Source organism: Choloepus didactylus, chromosome 1 (genome assembly GCF_015220235.1).
Source record: "Choloepus didactylus isolate mChoDid1 chromosome 1, mChoDid1.pri, whole genome shotgun sequence".
NCBI lineage: Eukaryota > Metazoa > Chordata > Mammalia > Pilosa > Megalonychidae > Choloepus > Choloepus didactylus.
Genome location: NC_051307.1, coordinates 115,987,102 through 116,008,269, shown reverse-complemented (window position 1 = coordinate 116,008,269; position 21,168 = coordinate 115,987,102). Strand labels below are relative to the sequence as shown.

Genomic DNA, 21,168 nt, shown 5'->3' with positions numbered 1-21,168 from the left:
TTCCATGGTAAGAGCAAATCAGATATGAATAGTACCACTGTAATCAAGTACTCTAAGCATTCATTACGTAATTAAGATTTGGGAGGTAGAAAAGAGATTCCAGAGAGGAATGAGGCCAGAAACCACAAAGTTCAGTATACGGAAATTCAGTGAAATAGATGAGCGGTGGCGGGGGTGACTGATTACACGTTAGACCACAGACCACTGCAATGTAAGAAGTGAGATCAAAAAACAACCATTTTTCACATACTGATTCTTTTACAGAGTTGCTTTCCCTTGGGATGATTGAATTGTATTCTCAAAGGGGAGTTTGTCCTCCAGAGTCTGCCAATTTCACTTTGCAGCATACAGGAAAACACAGCAGGACCTTAAGAAAACAGGCCTAGAATACTTTGGTTAAGGTTTAGCACATCTGGATCAAGAAAATTTGATGAAAAAAGACAAAGCACATCTATTTATTGCAACATGGTACCCTAGTCTGGAAGGAGAATCTGATTTACCGAAGATCCTAGTCAGCATCAGGTCAGAAAAAGACAATATTATATCCCTGTTCACAATGCCACACACACCTTTGCCCCCAAATCTATCTCCAACTCCAGATTTTAGGCCCAAATTTTAGAAAGGTAAGAAGGAGGAGGGAACAAAATGGTACAGGGGATCTTGACTGTTGAAGAGCTAGTTCCAGAACTTATAAAAAGAACAGAAGAAATGTAAAAAAGGAAAAAAAAAAAAAATTACCACACCAAAACCCAAATGCAACTGCTAACATTTTTTGTGTATTTCCTTTTATTCTTTGCACCATATAATACACTGGGCTATATAATATTGTATGCCATTTTAATCTTTAAAAAATCTAATTATGAGCATTATATGAATTACACCTTCTGAAATAATTTGAACAGCGTCATAATATTCAGCCAGTAAATTATTCATCCATTTATCCCACAGCTGGACATTTGGACTTTCCCAGTGTTCAGATTAAGAATTATACCTCAAATATCTACTTGTATAAGATTTTGCCATACATAATTTTCCCCACTTGGGATGGATTTCCTCAAAAAGTTAAAGGGGACTGAGCATTTTAAAGGAAGTTTTCATGATTGCTAAGCTGCTTTCCAAAAAATGTGTGCAAATTTCTATTGCCACCAGCAATATGTATGTTTCCTTATACTACGCTGACTAGTCTTAAGGCAGGGGTGGGGGATGGAGGTGGAGAGCACAAAAAAGATTACTATAAAAATTGAACAAGTTCTGTGTTTCACAACTATTAAAGGGTTGTTGTCTTTTAATACGTGGGTCAGTAGTAACGTGTGGTAGGAATTTCCGTTATCAGTGAAAAATAGTCATTCAGCTTACTGAAGAATAAGGAGGAGAAAAACTAATTTGGAAGTACTAAAATATAGTAATTACCAGCATTTATGACAACTTTGCTTGCTATTAGTATGATTTTCATTACATATTTTATTTAATTCTATCAAACAAAACTCTACCTATACCTATTTGAACTTCAGTAGCTAGTTATCTAGTCATTAAAAGATTGAAGGTAGACATATAAGATTCCGAGCTATCCTCACTCCAGGTCTTCATGGCTAGAAGCACATTAGGAAAAGCCAGTTAAACTTGCCTCTGCCCAGTCCGTTGTTAAAATTGGTTTATAAATGGCACTGGGAGTGGGCCATGTAGGAAGGAATGATTATCTAGCCCAGTTGCCTTTATCTGGAGTCATGAAAAACTGCATTGTCATTTGATTGCTACCATTTCATTAGCTCTTACAGAGGCTGATAGAAAACTGTTACATGAAAAAAAAAAAAAAAGGAAAGAGCTATACTGTGTTATAGGTAAGAACCTTAGGGTATACATAAACAGGTCAGTCTGTGCCTACACTGATCATGTTCTTTAAAAAAAAAGTATTGTTTTTATACATAATCTTATAAACTTATAGAATGTTCTTGAAGTAAGCATCATCTCAGAAAAAGTGGTGCCCTGCATGTGAGATCCCACTGAAACAGCTAGAAAAGAGAACAGTGCAGGGTGGAGGTGGTGGAGTGTGTGTGTAAAGGTAGACAAGATGATCTTTCATGAACCCAACACTGTCAGCCTACACATTCACTTTTTTATACATAGGATCCTGTGTGCACAATAAATCTCAGTTTTAAAAACAAGATGATATTTTTAAAGTAATAGTATTTAGAATCCAATCTAGAAAACAACTCATCTTAGTAACAAGGACATGTTGTTTTTGCAATTTCCAGTAAGACATAATTATTTCATTGGTAAGACATAAATTATTTCATAGTTGCCAACAGTCAAGTACATCATAAACAGGGATGTTAGTAGAGCTCTTAAACATGTAATAAATGGCAGTTAAATCTAGAATCAAGAATTCTTTCCCCCAGACCAAATACACACTTTAAACCTCATAAAATCAAATCTTCATATACGAAGCAACAAGGAAAACAGGTGCCAAAACATTCACAAATAATTGCCAGCAACAATTTCTCCAGGGAAAAAAAAAATTATGAGTAACTATAGTTACAGGTGATGCAAAAGGGGAAAAAAAAAAATGAAAAGGTCCAAAATCAGCTCAGTGCTTCTCAAATTAACACTGCATCACGTTCCGTTAAATACAACTTAGCACATACTATTAAGTACTTACCTTCATGTAGTTGCTATATGTGAGTTATTAGGGCAATCAAATTATCCAATGTCCTTGGGCAAACACTAAAGTCAGCATACTGAATAAAGTCATTGTTACTTACAGTATAGCATGTCAAATATACTCAATTTTTAAGTCATCCCAAAAGAGAAAAAAACTAATTTTATTCCCTAGAAAATAACTGTTAAATACGAATGTCTTGTTCATACAAGAGCAGAATGGTGAAGAGCAAAGTACTTTGCTTAAGGTGAACATTCTACAGATAAAATTGAGAAAAATTAAAAGTTACAACACTTAATAAATACATTCTGCAATTTTTTCTCTTTTAGTTTTGGTGGGTTGGGGGACAGTTTATTTCAAACAGAGAAATCAATACCATGATGTAATTCCTTTTCAAAAAGCAACAAGTTTTATGGATGAGGAAACCAAAGTCCAAGAAGTTATTTAATTTGACTGGGGGGAGGGGAGGACTGTACTTTTTAAGACAATACCTTTCAATACTGAGCAGTCATAAAAGGATGATGACCACACACAGTACAAAAAGTCTTTAAGGCAAAAACAATTTAGGTGATTTTTATTCTCTGGAAATGGATATGGTGGATACCTACTTAGTCCAACTAACATTAAACACTGTTTGCAGAGAAAGCTGTTAAAAGTTGTTACTGTAAAGCATTATGTCTAAACCACATATTTATCAAAATAAAACAAAGCTTTCACAAGGTATTTTTTTGGACCAAGAGCCATTAAATAATGAGACAGGGAAGAAGGGAAATTTTTCATCCTCTTTTGACAGCGTTCAAACAAGCCCCTGAGTCTGTCGTTGCACAGATCTTCTCTTTGCCATGGTTGCTTCTTTTCCACCTATCTCCAAAGCCAATTCAGTACTCTACTTTCTTCAGTAGTGCTTTAAATCCTCCCAAGAAAAATATTTATGACCCCAAAGTAATTTATACAATATTTCTTAGCTGTTTAATGACAAGTTCTCAGTTAAGTATCCTTTGAAAGTTAAGGTGATAAAGACGCTGCAACTCCAAAACCACCCAGAGAAGGAAATTAACTGGACTAGGTGATTCCAAAATAGAATCAACTGCAAATAAAATGGCATTTGTATGCATAATTGGAGAGTAGAACCAAGAAAGCTTTTGCAATACATGGCAATGCCAAGATTATAGTCATTATGGGAATTCATTATGGGTAAGATCCCAGGCTTAATCTGAAGAACCCTGTCCTAGATTTGAGAACTATAAAGTTCTCCAAGTCTCTCCCATCTTCTCTTTCTGGAAGTAATTCCAAATAAATGTCTCATGGAAAACTTTATGACATGAACATGCCTCATCATTCCTGTTAAACATTGCCCATGAATCCAAACATACTGCTTTTCATGGCAGCTCCCCTTTAGGAGACAGCCTCATACCTCAAATCTCAATACACGTGCACTTCATGCTTTCTACTTTAACAATTACTAAATACACTTTTGTCTTTCAAGATACCATGAACATGCTACATACCTGTCGTCAACTTTCTTGGCAAGTCTCAATTATCCTATAACTAATATAGTCCAGTGGCTTTCAAACTTTTTGTGCCTAAGAATCACCTGGAACATTTGTAAAATGCAGATTCCTGGGCCCCACTCCATGTTCTCTAAGTTATTCTGATGCAGGTGGTCAGAGGATCAAACTTTTAGAACTCTGGTTAGTTGGTTATTAAATTTATGGCAAGTTGCATTCCTAGAAAAATTGCCATAAGTCAAAATGTCGTAAGTTCAATCTGATTTTCACCTACAAGTCTTAATGTAAATAGGAAGTTACAATTTTTACTGAGGGACTGATGTTCACATTTTTAGAGATGCTACTTAACATAGTTCTTCATCACCATTACCCTGTAAAGTACAAAGCTTTCTAATACACAATGTACACCTAAGAACACAGTCAAGTAGTATAGAGGACTTAATACAATAAATATCAGTTTACCCTATTTTACTACAACTCATGCTTTATTTTTACTGCAGTATAAAACACCTTAAAACATGGAATTTAGAAGGGTTTTCTCTCAGAATGCAAGCAACTTTAATAAGACTACTGAGAATATTTAATCACTGGATATTCTTTCAAAAATTATTCCAAGTATTATTTTACTGCTGTTTACTCACTTTATCATTATTTGCAACATCAAACATCAATTTGTGGACTTCTGCGAAACAGGAAGACCTAGGTGCTTATGAGCTCCTCTACCTACCCCCCGACGGACTTCACCTCAGCACAGAGAAGTGCGGAGCTATTCAACTGTTCCTGACCTCCAAAAACAGCCACTTCGTATGGTGTCACCTAAATGGCTGCTTTACAATACACCAAACAGCTTTTGCAATATCTTTCTCATCCTTTGATCTTCTGCAGTGTTTTTTGTTTCACTGTCTCAAAGCCTTAAATCTCTGACTTAAATGGTAGACAGATTCAAAGGCAGAAAGCACAAAGTCTGGTTTTGATCCAACCAATTCGTTCCATTTTGGCCAAAAGTACTCTATGACAACTTTCAAACATATGTTTAAAACAATCACTAGGTCACTACTTTCCACTTAATTTTATCTTGTTGAAAACATTCTTTGGAACTCTTCTTCTGGATTTGTCTTCAATACTGGTTTTACCAGTTTAAAAACAAAGAACAAAAGAAAACTAAACAAAATCCATTAACCCCAATTAAAACAAGCTATTCTCCCTTGATGTGTTTCTTAAATTTCTTCTGTCTCTTTCCCTCCCTGTGCTTGCTGGAGCTCATCCTCTCAGCAGTGGCAGGCCAGAGAGGAGCAGTGATGGTGCTGGGGAACAGAAACCCTCGTCAGGAGAAAGGCTCAGATTTGGAATACAGGTGGAACATCTCAGCAACCATTCCAATCTAAAATCAAGTTTGTATTCCCTGTGTAAGAAAGGACAATAGCCAAGTCCTATAAGAATGACTGTAGTCTCAAAATCCTAACCCTCAGTGAAATGAAATACAACCTAATCCTCACTGCCCAACAGCTTAGATCTCTATTCTCTTCCTTCTGCCCACCCCCCACAGGCCATTACCAAATTTATCTTTCAATACCATGCCTCATCTTACTACTAAAACATTCCAAAATAAATACATTCTAAAATTCAATCTCTTGACCATGATATTTTCAACCAAATGATTCCATCTCATGTTAACAATCAGCACTTACAACTGCAGTCAAGAATCTTTATCATCATTCTAGCATCATCCCATACCAAACAGTTCTCCCTCTTCTTCTTTTATATTTTTGCTTAATCCATCCTACATTTCCCCTTACACTACTTCTTCTGTTTTCTAACTACACCTCTTCATCTGTCTAGAAAACTTAGATGATCACTAACTTATTTAATATTTATTGCAAATGACTTTCAATGGTTTTTATTTATTAATCACCCAGGAATATAAGAATTCAGGTCAAGGATACACTTAATCAATTGGGGTAATACTTAGGAAAGCATTCTGAAAAAAATACTGATAATCTGGCTTTTGAACTGCTAACTTCAATTAGTACCAACAACATTTAATTGAGGATTCTGAATATACATTATCAAACTGATGGTATCCAAGAGTTTATATGTTCCTATTAACCATGTGCAATAATCTTACTTCATAACAAGCTATAAGAATGGTCTTTGAACAGTGAAAGCCAAACCTTTTGTTACAAATATTTGCCTGAGATGATTCCAACATATTTGAAAGAGTCAGAGAGTTAAACCATGCAGTAACACATAGCTTTAAAATGACAGTCCAGACATTAAAGAAACATACAAAGTTCAACAGTTTGGACTGATACAAATTTTAAATGCATAAGAAGTTATTTTTAGAATATTAAAATAATTTGAGGCCTATTTATTTTATAAAAGTACTCACCTGACTCTTGCAAGTATCTATATACCAAGAAGTTGACCTCATCACTGCTTATACTCATCTTTATTCCCACTTAAACCATGAGGTCACAACACAGGATATAACCCTAAAAATAAAACAAAGTTAATTAAGTATTTTCTCAATAAAATATTTTAAAGCAAAACGTAAACAGTGTTCTAAAAACAATTTGATTTCATTTGATGATGTAAAATGAATGTTCTGTATTACCTAACAATAAACCCTAACAAACAAAATTACTTCCACTAGTTATTAAAATGATTATACATCCAAAGTATGGTTGGGCCTATTTTTTCTGCAAGATAACCCAGTGGCAAAAATGATTCAAAATTTGTTAAGAAGGCTTCAGCATATTTTAATGAATATATTAAACAGCGTTCCCCTTTTCTCCTTAACTGCAAAAAAAAAGTAAATTTGAAACAGAACATTAGTTATTTAAGAAAAGACTGATTTCAGACCAAATTGGGCAGGGGATGGTGGAACAACATGCCATCTACTCTGGTTTTGTCTACATAATTTAGCAGTATTTGAAGCCTCTATTTCCTCAATACCTAATCAGTAATGTTCAAGTTTCAAAAGGTCCGGGTATGTATATGGTAGAGAGGTTTGAATACAGTTCCCAAACTCAAATGATATTCTCTAATTGGACTTATTTAAACCTTAAACGCAGAAGGCGGGAGAGTGACTTCGATATGACTTAAAGACTGTTTAATTATACTTGTTCATTCTCTTATGACAAAAATTATTTAAAGAAGTCAGCAAATTTTTCCATAAAGGGTCAGACAGTAAGTACTTTGGGCTTTGCCAGCCGATGGTCTCCACTGCAACTGCTCAACTGTCGCTGTAGAGCAAAAGAAGCCACAAACAATATATAAACAAGTGGGTGGGGCTCTGTCCAATAAAACTTTATTTATGGACACTTAAATTGATTTTCATGTGTCATAAAATATTATTCTTCTTTCAACTTTTTTTCCCCAAGCGCTTAGAAATGTAAAACTTTTCTTAGTTTGCGGTCCTTATGAAAGGGGACACTTTCGTTATGGAAGATTTGGCCCATGGAAGGCAGTTCACTGAAGCACTGTTTAAAGGAAAGCTTAAATCTATTAAGTACAAAGGGGTATCCTAACATTGTCACCCTATGCTGATAGCCTTGCCATGCCATGTATCTCTATATGATGCAGGGCTAACAGTATATTTGAAAAATCACAAATTAACAAGCATTTGAAGGGGCTATTGTATGAAAGGAACTGCTACTACCCCAAGCTGTAGAAAAGTAGTAACTGAGCACTAATCAGCTCAGAGTTCAAAAAGGGAGGAAATAAGTTTTTCAATGGACACACAAAGAGGAAGCCTTAATCTCACTTAGTAGGCTAGAAATGCTTCTTAGAGGAAGTATCTCACTGGTGTTCAGGCCTGAACAATATGCAGTGTGGCTGAGAACATGAATATTTGGGGGGAGGGATATGGAAGTGAATGGAAGCATTCCCGTGAGCAGTAATAGTCAGTGGAAGGGCTGCGTGAGGAAAGAACATGCATGTAGAGTTTAAGAGTGCAAGGAAAAGTGAGACATTAAGCAAGGTTTGAAAACACACAAGAACCGTATTCTGAAGGGCTTTGAGAGCAGCACTAAGAAGAAATAAATCCACTGAAAGGTTTTAGGGGGGTTGGGGGGAGGCAGACACTGAACAGTTTTCCATGTTAGAAAGATTATCCTGGCTCTGGTATGAAGAACAGACTGGAAGGAAAGTAGACTGGGACAAAACAGCCAAGTTGGGAGGATGATGCTATAATCCAAGAAAAGACTGTAGCCTGGACTATGGCTGGAGTGAATTACTGGGACCGTGAAGATATTTAGGAAGTAAATGCATTGGTAATTGATTGGACACAGGGATTGAGGGAAAAAAAGAATCAAAGGTATCTGTTTTTGGACAAGTGGATGGTTGGTACCACCATTTACCATGGGAAATCAGGAAGGAAGAGTAAAAAATTTCTTTGTAAAATGAAAAAGTTAGTCCAAAAAACTAATCCAGAGAGAAGAATTAATCTTATATCATTGCAGCCTTGTTTAATATATGATTAATTGAACGAAAAAGGTAAATACTCCTTGGGTGGTACTGGCCCAAGATGACTTCTCAAGATTTTACTATGGTACATTAGATGATAAGTGCTGTGAAGAATATCTCTTTTAATTTTTATCCTATCCCCTATTCACTAGCACTGCAGCAATGTGCTTGGCACACACAATAGGTATTCAATATTTTTTTTGAAAGCCTGCTCAAATGAAGATTTTAGAAAGAAAACAAGCAAGCCCCTCCATTCTATCATTATAAGAAATTGAATCATAATTTGAGCAATCATGGAGGCCTATGCTAGAGTTGAAGCCACCCCAAAATAACTATATCAGTTTGCTGCTTTTATGTCTCTATTTAACACAGGAACAATTAACAAAAATTTGATTTTTAGAATTTCCCAAAATTACAGACTGAGCTAGGTTAGAGAGAATTCAACTGAGGGAGAATGACAAAAAACAGAATTTCTCTTTCTCTAATGTAAGTAATGTAAGTGTCTAACACTCAAACAATGAACACTGGCACTGAAAAAGTACCCAAGATGCAAAGGTTTTCAACAATACCTGGTTCTGAAAAGCAAAGGCTATCAATGCCCAAATTAAAGCAGTGATCGGCTGTGCTAGTCACCAAATGCACTCCAGGGCAAGCAGAGAAGCATTACCACACATGCAAACATTCCGCATGCACCAGGAAAGTATTGATCGAAATGACATAAATTACTGTCTATAAAATTCCTCCTACGAACACATATTGCTGGTACTTTTTAAAAAATTATAAAAATTACTGAACAAGCAAGGAAAGTTTTTATATGTTCAACTTTTTGTGAACTGGTGGACATCTAAAGCCTAGCTCATTGATCTTAGTGCAATAAAAATAAAATTTTTAAGGTAAGAGAGTGAATTTTTCAATTTTTAAAGTATTATTCCAGCTCTAATCCTACTTCAGCTAGCTCTTACATTCCCAGAGAGGAGGAACCCTACTGTATACCCTTACATGTCCCCTAAATAGTGTATTCCTAGGATGGGCAAAGCACTGTGCTGAGGGCCAAGAAGAGAAAGAAGAAATGTTTGACTCAAGCCTTGCAGAACTCAAATCCTTTCAATGCAGAGAAACACACAAATTAATGTGTCCTTTAAAAATACTAACAAATGTGAAATAACGCTGAACTAGGGGTTTCAGTCACAGCTACATTAAACTATAAACTCTAAGGCCTGAGTTCATCCACTTTCAAAGACACTCAGTTCTAGAATATGGTTTGGTATGAATTAATCCTTTTAAATTTCAGCATCCAAAAGACACCTAAAAAGAACAGAAGATTGGACATGGACAATAGAAAAAAAAAACGTTAAGATAATCCCTACTTGGAAACCTCACTGTGGCTCACTTTAAAAAGCCCTTAAAGCCTGTGTGCCAAACAGCAAAATTAGAGAAAACACTACGACTTCATTAGTGAAGTGGTCCATTTTGGTTTGCTTATACAGTCAACATGGGTCCTCTATGATGTGATACAATCTTCATCTGCCCTTGGTGAAGACCAGATACTCAAGACACCATATATCACAGATTCTCAGGACAGTGCAAGAAGACTCACCATCATCTCTCTTCCACTGTGCTTTCAGAGCTGTTTTCAAACCAGGTCACAAGCGGCAGTGAAACACTCATCCTATCTTTACCCTGTACCACCATGTGTCAGGCCTGGTGGGGTGTAGTGTGTGTAAAAGAAGTCTCCCTCAAGGAACTCATGGAGTATTAAATAAATAGGCTATTCAAAATAAGCTAACACTTTCTAAAATTGCAAAGCACTTATTTGTATATTCTATCTGATCATACCTATTCATGCTTAATTAGTAAATGACTAAGCCCCCCCAATTATATATCATCGTATCAATGTAGACATAAAGTATCACATTAAAAAGTGCTATTTAAGAGAATTTGCTTTTCTTAAAATAGTATAGAGCCCTAAGGAAATACTTGCCTTGCTAGAGAACTTCATATATAAATTTGGTATAACTGGTACTTTTCTATCCTAACTCAGAAGCAGTTTAGAAACTCAGAAAGGCTCTACTCAAAATTCCGATCAGTTACAGACAATCAATTATTTAATTCAAGTCCAGGGCTATACTGAACTAGCCACAAACACAAAAAGTAAATACAGTCTTAACTTATATTTAACTAGGTGGTTATATTCAAAAGTGCACTTAATTTAAATGTTAAGTATGAGTATGAAATATCATCTTACATCATGTTTTAATTTAGCAAATATAAAATCTTATAAAAACAGAACTATTGAGACAATTTGGCTATGATTTGGTCAAGTAAATACATATAGTATTTTAAGAATCACAAAAGTGAGTTCAGCACACACTAGACAATAACTGCTACCATTTTTGAATTACTACTTATGTGCTCAAGCAGTGCACATAATCATATTCTTTTCTGTTCCCCTCCCTGAAGCAAATCAGGGCCCAACTATAACCCTGGACCATGTTATTTTAAATCTAAGTGCCTGAAAAAACTAGTGAAAGAGTTATGGACAGAGAGAAAGAAACCAGAGAGATCAGAGGTCTGGAAACCCTTCACATGATCTAAAGCCAAATGAATAATCAAACATAATTACAAAAATAATTTGATCCAAATGTATGTAGTGACATATTATCCCCTAATAGATATATTAATCAAATTCTCTTTTTCTTCAATATTTAGGTGATTCTAAGTTGTCAGTATTCTAAGAGTGTGGTAAGAAAATTCATGCTTCCAGGTTTTTTTCTTCTTCCATTTCTTTTTGATAGGTGTGCATATGTAATTATTCCTCAGGATTGGGAATAGCACCTACAAGTAAATTACTGGATCAAAGGGAAGACATGAATGGCTAATTTGATTCTTAATGAGTATCTCCAAATTGATTCCCTCCAAAAGGTTGTACTAATTCATAATCCCTCCAGCTAAAACATCAACTTCACTAATAAACAAAAATGCATCTTGCCCATAATATTAGCAAAGATTTAAAAAATAATCATACTCAGAATTATCAAGATTGTGGGGGAAAAAAAGAAATTTAAGTATCTGCAAGTATCTGCTACAGGTGTATGGAAGTTGAAAAAAAAGCAAAGCTGATTAAAGGACCATGCCATTAAAATAAAACTTGCTTTAATTTAGCAAATAATTATCCAATAAAATATAAACCTTTTGGGTTACCTTTCCAAATAAACATAATGGGAGGAAAAGACACTTTCTGAAAGGCTAATTGCTGGTCTGAAAGGATTAATGAACCACAGGGACCCAAGTATTAAGAGGATTTATAAATAAACAAAATCAAAATGCTCATATTAAATACTCATACCATGGTTTACAGATAACAAAATGTGTCCAAGACCACAAAATATTTTTATAGGCTATTGCCTCTACCAGTGATGATGTAAAACACACACATACAACACACACACACACACACACCCCTTGTTCTTCTGGAAAACCTTGCCCTCAAGGAACCTGGAGTCTAAAGGGGTGACTGATACACAAACAATGTGTTATAAAGGTTATGGGCAATCCAATCTCAGTATGCATGTGAAAGTTAGGAAAAGTTTTATGAAGGAAATGAACACAATGACTCTTCAACATAAAGAGTATGAGAAGACCAGGCAGACAAGAGCATAAAGCAAGTTTGTGGAAGAGTTTCTACGTTCAATTCCATTGTACACCAACATCTACTTCTTTACAAAGAAGTAGGGAATAGTAATGAATTTCTGCATTTATGTGACCTTTCAGTCATTTAAACAAAACATTTCCTAAATACCAGGCTCTTCGATAAATGCCAAGAATACCAAGATTTAAAAGTACAAAGTCTGTCCTTCAACAAGTTGTCAGTTTACTGAAACAGACAACTTTTCTGGCGATAGATGGCCTGGGTTTTAATCTAGTCTCCACTTCTTAACATGACAGACTTAAGTTACTTACCTTCTGTGTCTTACCTTTCATACACACACACAGATACACACAAATATATATATATATATATATATATATATATATTATAAGCAGATAACAGTACCTGTTTTTAGGGTTGTTGTAAAGAATAAATTACCCAACATAAGTTCTTGTAACAAAGCTTGGAATATAGTAAATAAAACAGGGCTTGCCATTGATTGCGGCTGCTACTATTAGTGAATTCTGTTATAATGACACCTGTGTACTGATGGCTGATGAAGGCTAGGGACCTGAGCAACACCTACATGTAAAGGATATGCTGAGAAGAGGAATCTGAAAAGCAAAGGAAAAAAAAAGCACTTAGCCAGAGAACTAGGAAGAAAAAACAACAGTCATCCCAGAAATTAACAGAAAAGAAGACATCCAAGAGTCAGCAACATCAAAGGGTACTGGGTAAGATCAAAATAGATAAGGTCTGAAAAGTTCACCCAGCTTAGCAACTAGGGAGCTCATAGCCACTAGGGTAGGAACAATTTCAACAAGGTAACTAGGACAGGGAGAGAGAGTATGAATAACTAAACTATGAGAATGAATAAGTAAAAAATTGTCCTTTTATTTAGACAATGGAAAGACATTTATTTCTGAAGGCAAAGCCAATAAAGATAGTGAGACACTGAAGAAAGGCAGGCAATAAATGGAGCAAGATTCCTGGGGAATTTGGAGAGCTAGAAACACATTTAGGAGATCAGTCTTAACTAGAGGACACCTCATCCAATAAAACTGAAAGCAGTAAGAATGGTTAAAGATGGAAGATTTGTTAAGAGAAGGCACAAAGGAGAATGTGAAGGTGTCTGTTGGGGGTAGAGCAGTGTTAGGAATTCATCTAGTTGAAAGGATGACTTAGGTTTCTCTGGAAATCAGCTGACACATGGAGTGACCGTTAACTACCAGAATGAAGAAAAGGCTGCTGGGCTTTGACTCCCCTCCTCCAGCATCCACTGCCCCTCCTCTGACAAAAGACCCCACTCCTGCCTTCCATTTGGAGAACTGCCCCATCTTAGTCCTGTAGTTTAGATGGGATTGCCCTCCTGCTCCAAAAAAGGTACTTATTTGCTTTAGCCAATGATCCTATTACATCATCTTGGCGAAGTGACAGGTTCGGGGCTGAGCACCTACCTATCCCCTCAACTCAATCACAGCAAGTGAAATGCTAGGAGGCATTTGCTTATTTCTGAGAGATTTTCCTCTCCTCCTTTCAGAAGGGAGTGGGCAGGAAAGGGGAGCCTAGGGTGAAATGTGCATTACAGATAGTAAAGCAGAAAGATGAGAGAAGCAGAGACGGAGAGTAGAGCAGAGAGACCACAGAAACTGGGTCCTTAATGACATCAAATGACAACTGAGCAACTGCATCAATTACTATCTGAGGCTAACAGTTCAGGTTAAAAAGACAAAAAATCATTTGTAGTGTCTAAGCCAGTGTGAGTTGAGATTTGTCAGTTGCAACCAGAAGGAACAATCCAAGAGAATTTTAAAGGAAATGACTAAAGTTAGTGACAGAGAACATCTGGAGAAATACAAAAGAGAGACACAAAGTCACAGATTTTTCCAGTGTTTGATTAAGAAATGGGGTCCCTTAAGAGAGCAGAGCCTTCTAGGGAATCATACTTTAGATATGACAGAGGACATCCAAGCAGAGATACTCCAGAATATTTATAATATTACGATTCATGGCTCATGGAAAGTGGCACCTCTGGTTTGTCCCCCTCGTACAGGAAGGACAAATTTCTGGATACCTAATATTACTTTTGAGTGATAAACTAATCCAAAGAAATGTTTTTTTGTCTATTTTTTTTTTATTAGACTCATTTCTGGAGGTGGAATAGAGTAGTGACAAGTGAAAAAGAAACACTACAATGGCCATACAATTATTAAAGCCTATGGGGAAAAAATGCATCACAGCACTATTTTTCTGACCAATTTACTGCATTCACTAAAAATCAAAACACTGAGCACTTCCAATGTGCCAGGGACCACGACAGGTGCTGGAGACATGGCTAAATTGGGGAGAAAGACAACAATTATTTAATTACAGTTGAGATAAGAAAAAGTACAGAGAGCATACACCCTGGGGCTAGGAATGAGGTAAGGGTGAAGTGTAGGTAGGAAAAAGATGTAAAATACAGGTGGCTTACAGGCTTCTGTAATAGGCACAGTTTTGGAGAAACTGATTTTCTTTTAATTCAAAATTTCTGAAGTGAATCAAGGTACCCTTGCTCCTATCCGTGTGTATACTACTTCTCGTTAATTTAAATGTTAAGGAAAATAACATTTAAATACCTGCTTCATGCAATATATGGGGCTAGGCCTTATACACATGATTTAATTTCGTCTTTAGTATTATCTTCTTTTTAACGTGAGAGCACTGACATGAGAATGGCATATAAATTTATATGTATATGTAGGTATTCAGAAATTTTATTTAAATACTAAACTGAAAACTTTAATTACCACAAAAAGACAAAAAATACTATGAATGTATAATGTAACATAATGTAATGAGTATAGGGAATCAAGATTTTTGGCACTAGAAGCTTTAGACTTCTTTAGAAGTCACTAATTCCAAGCCCCAGCACACACTGCCAGGCTACCCTGTGCGGCACAGGACATCACTGTCCAGCTTACACGGACTGTGATGTGAATGGCAGTCCTAATGTTCACCCAGCCTCTGCTGTCACAGATGCTACAATGCCCTGCTCAATAGCAGCTTCTAGACTCTCACAGAATCATCTTACCAAAATTATTTTATTTGTTGGGTGTGATTTCTCAACCTACTGTGAAGCAAAGTAAGAGTTCATCTGTTGCCATACTACCCACTGTGTTATCATAGGAAACTGTCTAACTGCCTTGCTGAAACCAAGACATACTGTGACAACAACACTTCTTTAATATTGTGGAGCTACTATACCTTTTAAATACAAAGTATAACTAACAACAAAAAAAGTACAGTGTGAAGGAAGAGTAAGATAGAGGAGAGAAATTATATTAATTTATCCCTTAAAGATGTTATATTAGTACTGCCATCATCACAAACTCTTACAAACTCTCTGATTAATCATATATTCAAGACATCTAAAAACCCTGATATTAAGTTCATTATCACTATGATCTGCTGTTTTCAAAATCTCATCTATCTTTGGGAACTTATCCTGTTGTCCTGGAATTATAAAAAGGATGAGAGTAACATCATGACATAGTAATATTTTATAATCTTCTATCCACTGACAGCCCCTCAACTCCATAAAACACTCTCAGGAGCAGCACACGGCAAAAAATCATTACCTTTAATTTCCAACCTTTTTAAAAATAGTAACGCCACTTTTATTTGTATAAAATGTGGTACAATGATGAAATTAAAAGTTAGCTTTAAAGTCTTCAGTAATAAAACTTAAAATATGAATTAACTACATTCTCAACTTCTGCAAGGATAAAACCTCTAAGATTTCACAAAACAGGCTAAACAAAATCATGTTTATCAAAAATACTTAAATAAGCTGTAAAGCAAATGCCACATTAGGATTTAGAAAGAAACATTTCTTTGTAAACATTTCAAGAAAGAAACATTTAGCACTAAATGAAATTAATATTTCAACTTATTTTAAACAATAACTAATCAAACTGAAGCCTAAGCAAAAACTCAGTCCAAAAGAATCAATTTATTTGACAGACTTCTTAAACCATTAATGGCAAATCGACAGAGTTACCTGGATTAACAACAGCGTATTTATTTTTTTATATATTAGTGTTGAAAATTACAAGTATGGTTTATTTGTCAAACATTTAAAGGCTATCTTTTTTATAGTTGCCTACAACATTAAAAGAGATGCAACGCAATGTATTTCCTTGAAGAAAACAAACAAAAAACAAAAACTATTTCTATCCCTCCTAATATAAGATAAATGGGAAGCTTAAACTGTATTTTTAAGGACCCAATCTCATGAAATGTTACTAGATTCACACTATTAAAAAGGAGAAACTATCCTTTTAAAATAAACAACTGGTTCTACACCTTTTTAATTTGCGTAACAAATATTTTAGAGGGTATCTCTATTAATCTGAATATAATGTCCCAGTAAAAAGTCTATAGCGTTCCCCCCAAGAGAAACAAATGCATGTTCAAAAAAAAAAAAGTGGGTAAAATAGTTTGTGAAGGGAAATTAACACACACTGACACTGACTTATCTTCCAACTTTGGCACATGAGCATCTTTCAGATAAATTCCCTAAGAGTGTCCTTGACAATGAGTACATTTTACATAAAAGGTAAGTCTATACTTACTTTCTTTTTTAATGTTTTTTTTTTTTTGGTTGTTGTGAGGTTTGTTCTGTTATCAGATTAATGGTCACCAGAGTGAGTGAATCACAAATTAAAGTATGATTATAACATAGAAAGGATAAAGTTTCTAAAATTCTTTTGCTTCCGTTTTTCATTGGAATCCAGCACTCTGAAATGTAAATTAAAGATAAATGACAGACTTAGAAAGATCTCAGGTCTGGCCCTGTCCAGTCTTGCCCCAACTATATGATTTAAACAAGTGATATCAATCTGCTGGGTCTCAGTTGCCTCATCTGTAAAATGAGAAGACTAAATTAAATGGTTTCGTCCACTTCTAAACTTCAGAGATTCTAGCCGGTACAAGTACATAGGGGATTGCACATGAATCCTGCAGGCCACCAGAAGGTACCAGATCATGCAATGATTTTCAATAGAGCATTCTTTAGAGGCCTACAAAAGTACATTAGAAGACCTGGACAACTCCAGAAACTGGGGAATACAGAGAAAGGGAAAACATACAAGCTCACCTCACTAAGAAGCATTTAGGTATCTATTGTACATGAAGCTTATTAGGGCATACTGTCCGACATACATATTGCTGGCTATAACCCACATAAACAAAAGTTCTGTGGGGTCACCAATTAATTAGAAGTATAATTGGGTACTGTGACCAAGATGTTTGAGATATACTGGTACAGAAATTGATTCCCTCTTATATAATACCAGCTTCCCCAAAACTAAGTTGACAATTTTTCCCCCACACTCTGAACACAGAGTTCAGTTCTGTCTTGGCACTAACCTTTTTGGCAAAGTTAAAAGTTTTCCTGGGGAAATATGGAAATAGTGTCCTTAGGCCACAGTACTGTTCAGATCTTAACATGTCCTAAATCTTTAGTTTGGTCTCCGTTGTGTTCATGTAGAATACACATTAAGTATCACATAAATATATACTTAAAAAAAAAACAAAAAGTTACCTAAAAGCCATAAACATTTGTATTCTATGAACTCTAAAACCTTTCAGAGGTATGAAAATTGTCAATCTTATTGACACTGCATCTAAGTGGACTTCTTTCTAGATACACCCAAATGATAATTTTCCTGAAATTAGTTTCTCTATCATTCATTCAACAAATATTTACTGAGAGTTATTAAATGCCAGGCACTGTTCTAGGCCCTGAATATTGAACAATATAAAAACCCATTAATATAAAGAATGATATCCTAAAGCTTCATCTTTGCAGCTAAATTCCACATTGAATCCCATGTCCTACCCAATCCTACCATAAAGAGCTGCAGAAAAGATGTAGAAGTTATGGTAAAGAAGCACTGCCATCCAGCACACTTCCTAAGGAAGCTAATAAAGAGCTCATTTCTTGTCTGCTGTGGATTTGCTATGACCTGCATGGATAGTTTTTCAACCCAGCATCATCACTTTCGTTAAGTGGTAGGGTTCCAAACAGCTGCAATACCTTCCCAATAACTAAAGCATGAAGCTGGTTCCTCTCTTGCAGCCTTTATAACCCAAAGAGAAAGCATTCAAGACAAGCAGCAATGACAATGAGTCATTAGTGCCTTCTTCTCATATACATGGCAACAAATAACGCAGGACTTTAGCACCATGGAACTGATTCAAACATGTGCTCAGTCTGTTAGCTAAGTGAGAAACAAAAAAGAGGGCTAGGTGAGCAGCAAACATGAAATTTTTTATGATTCCTTTCCTCAGACTGGTCCTCCTACCAACCACCCTAATATTTAGCACTACTCCACAGATAACACTCTGCCCTGCTAACTCCCTCCTCTCTACTTCTCCTGAACCCCACCTCTGTGCCACCCCTGCCCTCACCAAACCTAGCCTAGTGCCCTTTTCAAGCAGTACTTGTACACCAGGTGTTCTATACTAACTCCTCAACCCTTACCACCAACAAATACGTTTCATCCCTTAAGGCCAAGTAGATGACAACTTTATATAATGAAATGGTAATGAATAATAACGGTTTAATGTTCTGCTTTCCAAGGAACTTACTTATATTACAACAAAGGCATAAATACATTCCCTTAATTCAATGTTGCTCAAACCTGAGTAATATTAAGTACCTTCTAAAAGAAACACACGTATTTTTTATAACATTACCAAAATTTGTATAAATATAAAACTAGGCATAATCCTTATATTACAGCCCTTAAAAACTATAAAATCAAAACAGTTTTACATATCAAATAACAAAGAGCTTGATATCTACTGCCAACAAAAGGATCAAAATAAACACAATAGTTCTACTTTGTTACAAGTAGTCACCTAGATGATCCAAAATGTGCTTATATTAATTTTGTTTTTAGACTACCACATGGCAAAAAAAAACATCATTTTAAATTTCTCATGGAAAAGAATACATCCATAGATATCAGATGTCACTCAGTTTGTGAGTTAACAATGTAGAAAAAGTGATGTATAAAGTGCGAGGCCTGAATACAAGAAAGAAATGTCTGAAAAAGTGAACATTTTCATTTCCTTCAGTTTTATCATTTCTAATTCAATATTACAGGAGGACAACCAATAATGAGTTGAATAAATATACTACTTGTATACTTCATGAAAAAAGTCCTATTTCAATGAAAATAAAAGTTAGTTTTTCATTTATGTGCAGCAACACTAATATAATTCATTCACCAAAAGCAGACTCTGTACAGATGACTTAGAAATTTTTAAAATTTGTTTGGTGTTTTAACACAAATAGACATCTTAGAACAACTCTGCATATAATTCATTATATATGAAGATGAATACAATCACACATCTAGCCAGGCTGGCAAGAACAGAAAAGAATAAAATACAACAAAGCACAAATGAGTTGGGAGTGGAAAGTTAGCTAGAGGCTGATAAAAGCCAAACGAACAGAGAACTGGATGTATAGTGGGAGGTGGGAGATTGACCAAGCTGGAAGGTTTTAGCCCAGCTTCAAAATTTGCTACATTTAGTATCATCCAAGGAGTTTTTAAATCCTGTCACCCTTGTAGTTCCCAATACCAGTTAAACCAAAGCCAGGCTTCATTATTTTTAAAAGATTCCCAGGTGAATACACTACACAGTAAAGTTTGGGAATTCCTGGTTTAGTCAATTAAAAGCATTCTGATAATCTGTGCAAAAGGTGATGATTTAAGAAAAAGAACACTTCAGACTATGAAGTCCTCTCTCAAAATCCATATGTCCTAATTTCCAAAACCTCCCTACTAATCTACGTTACTTAGCATCATGAGGTTTAATGTAGAATTCCAGAATCCTCTGTAACTTTTCAAAGCTGGGAAAGACAACAGATTTGAAGGTGAGAGTCCCAGTCGAAACAGAGCATCCATCCTCTTGCATGCCCTCAAAAGCTAGACTATCCCATTATTAAACAACAAAGTTTAAAAAATTAAGCTATTTTCAAGCTATGGTTTCTTCTCTTTGCCTTCACTTCCGAATTTTTGTTGCAAGGCACTTCTCTAGCAAAGACCAAGATTCTTTTCCTGTCAATCAAGTCCCTCCCAATAAAGCAAGCTATATTTACAGCTTAAATTCCTTCCTACACACCTATAATCAAGCCAACTGGACTACACTACTACTACCAGGGAACTAAGTTTAAAAAGCCCATGACTGGTAAATACAGATGTCACCATTTTACTCCTCCTATGGTGTAGATGGCAGAAGCAGACAAGGGTTAACAAAAGTTTGTCTCCCTGGCCTTCATCTAACTCTCTAGCTGGTTGTCTGATAATCCCCTAAAAACAAAACAAAACAAACAGAACACTAACTTTAGTAACTATGGTGACATAACCATAAAGAAAACAATCAGTGTTAGTGACTTTATGTGGTCGAATGTATTAATGCTCACAATTCATCCTGACCCAACAACTATGGACTTGACTATGTGACATATTTTGGCCAACAAAAGCTTAATAGATATGAATTATCTTGTTCAAATCACAAGCTGTCAGAGGCATTCAAGTGCCTGCCAGCTGTCTTGCTCTTCCCTTCTGCCACAAGAATGAGCATGTCCTATATGAGGCTGTTCCAACAGCCTGGATCCCCAAATGAGAAGACACACGGACCAGAGCCACAGCCAAACCACATTACCTACATGTAGAGTGAATGAAAATGAAACCTTTATTACTGTAAACCAATGAAGTAGTTATCATAAAGATAACTAAAACACTTTAAAACAGTATCCAAAAAGAACCACCAAGAGATATTAAATTTTCAGTAGTCTTATTAGTTTTATTAGTATTAATTTGAAACTT

General features: G+C 35.6%; 1 protein-coding gene across 20 annotated transcripts in view; it reads right to left on the bottom strand.

Annotated features, from left to right (window-relative positions):
• Positions 1 to 21,168, bottom strand: part of TBL1XR1 (TBL1X receptor 1) — a 201,728-nt gene that overhangs the window by 48,982 nt on the left and 131,578 nt on the right. For 18 of the 20 annotated variants that reach the window (XM_037840334.1, XM_037840368.1, XM_037840349.1 and 15 more), the window contains one exon: positions 6,554 to 6,656. The exons of 1 other annotated variant lie outside the window; for it this stretch is intronic. In XM_037840334.1, coding sequence (XP_037696262.1) covers positions 6,554 to 6,611 — 58 coding nt within the window. In that variant the 5' untranslated portion in view covers positions 6,612 to 6,656. Of the gene's footprint in view, positions 1 to 6,553; positions 6,657 to 16,896; positions 16,918 to 21,168 lie in introns of those variants that run through there. One more of the 20 variants, XM_037840291.1, reaches the window with a different exon arrangement.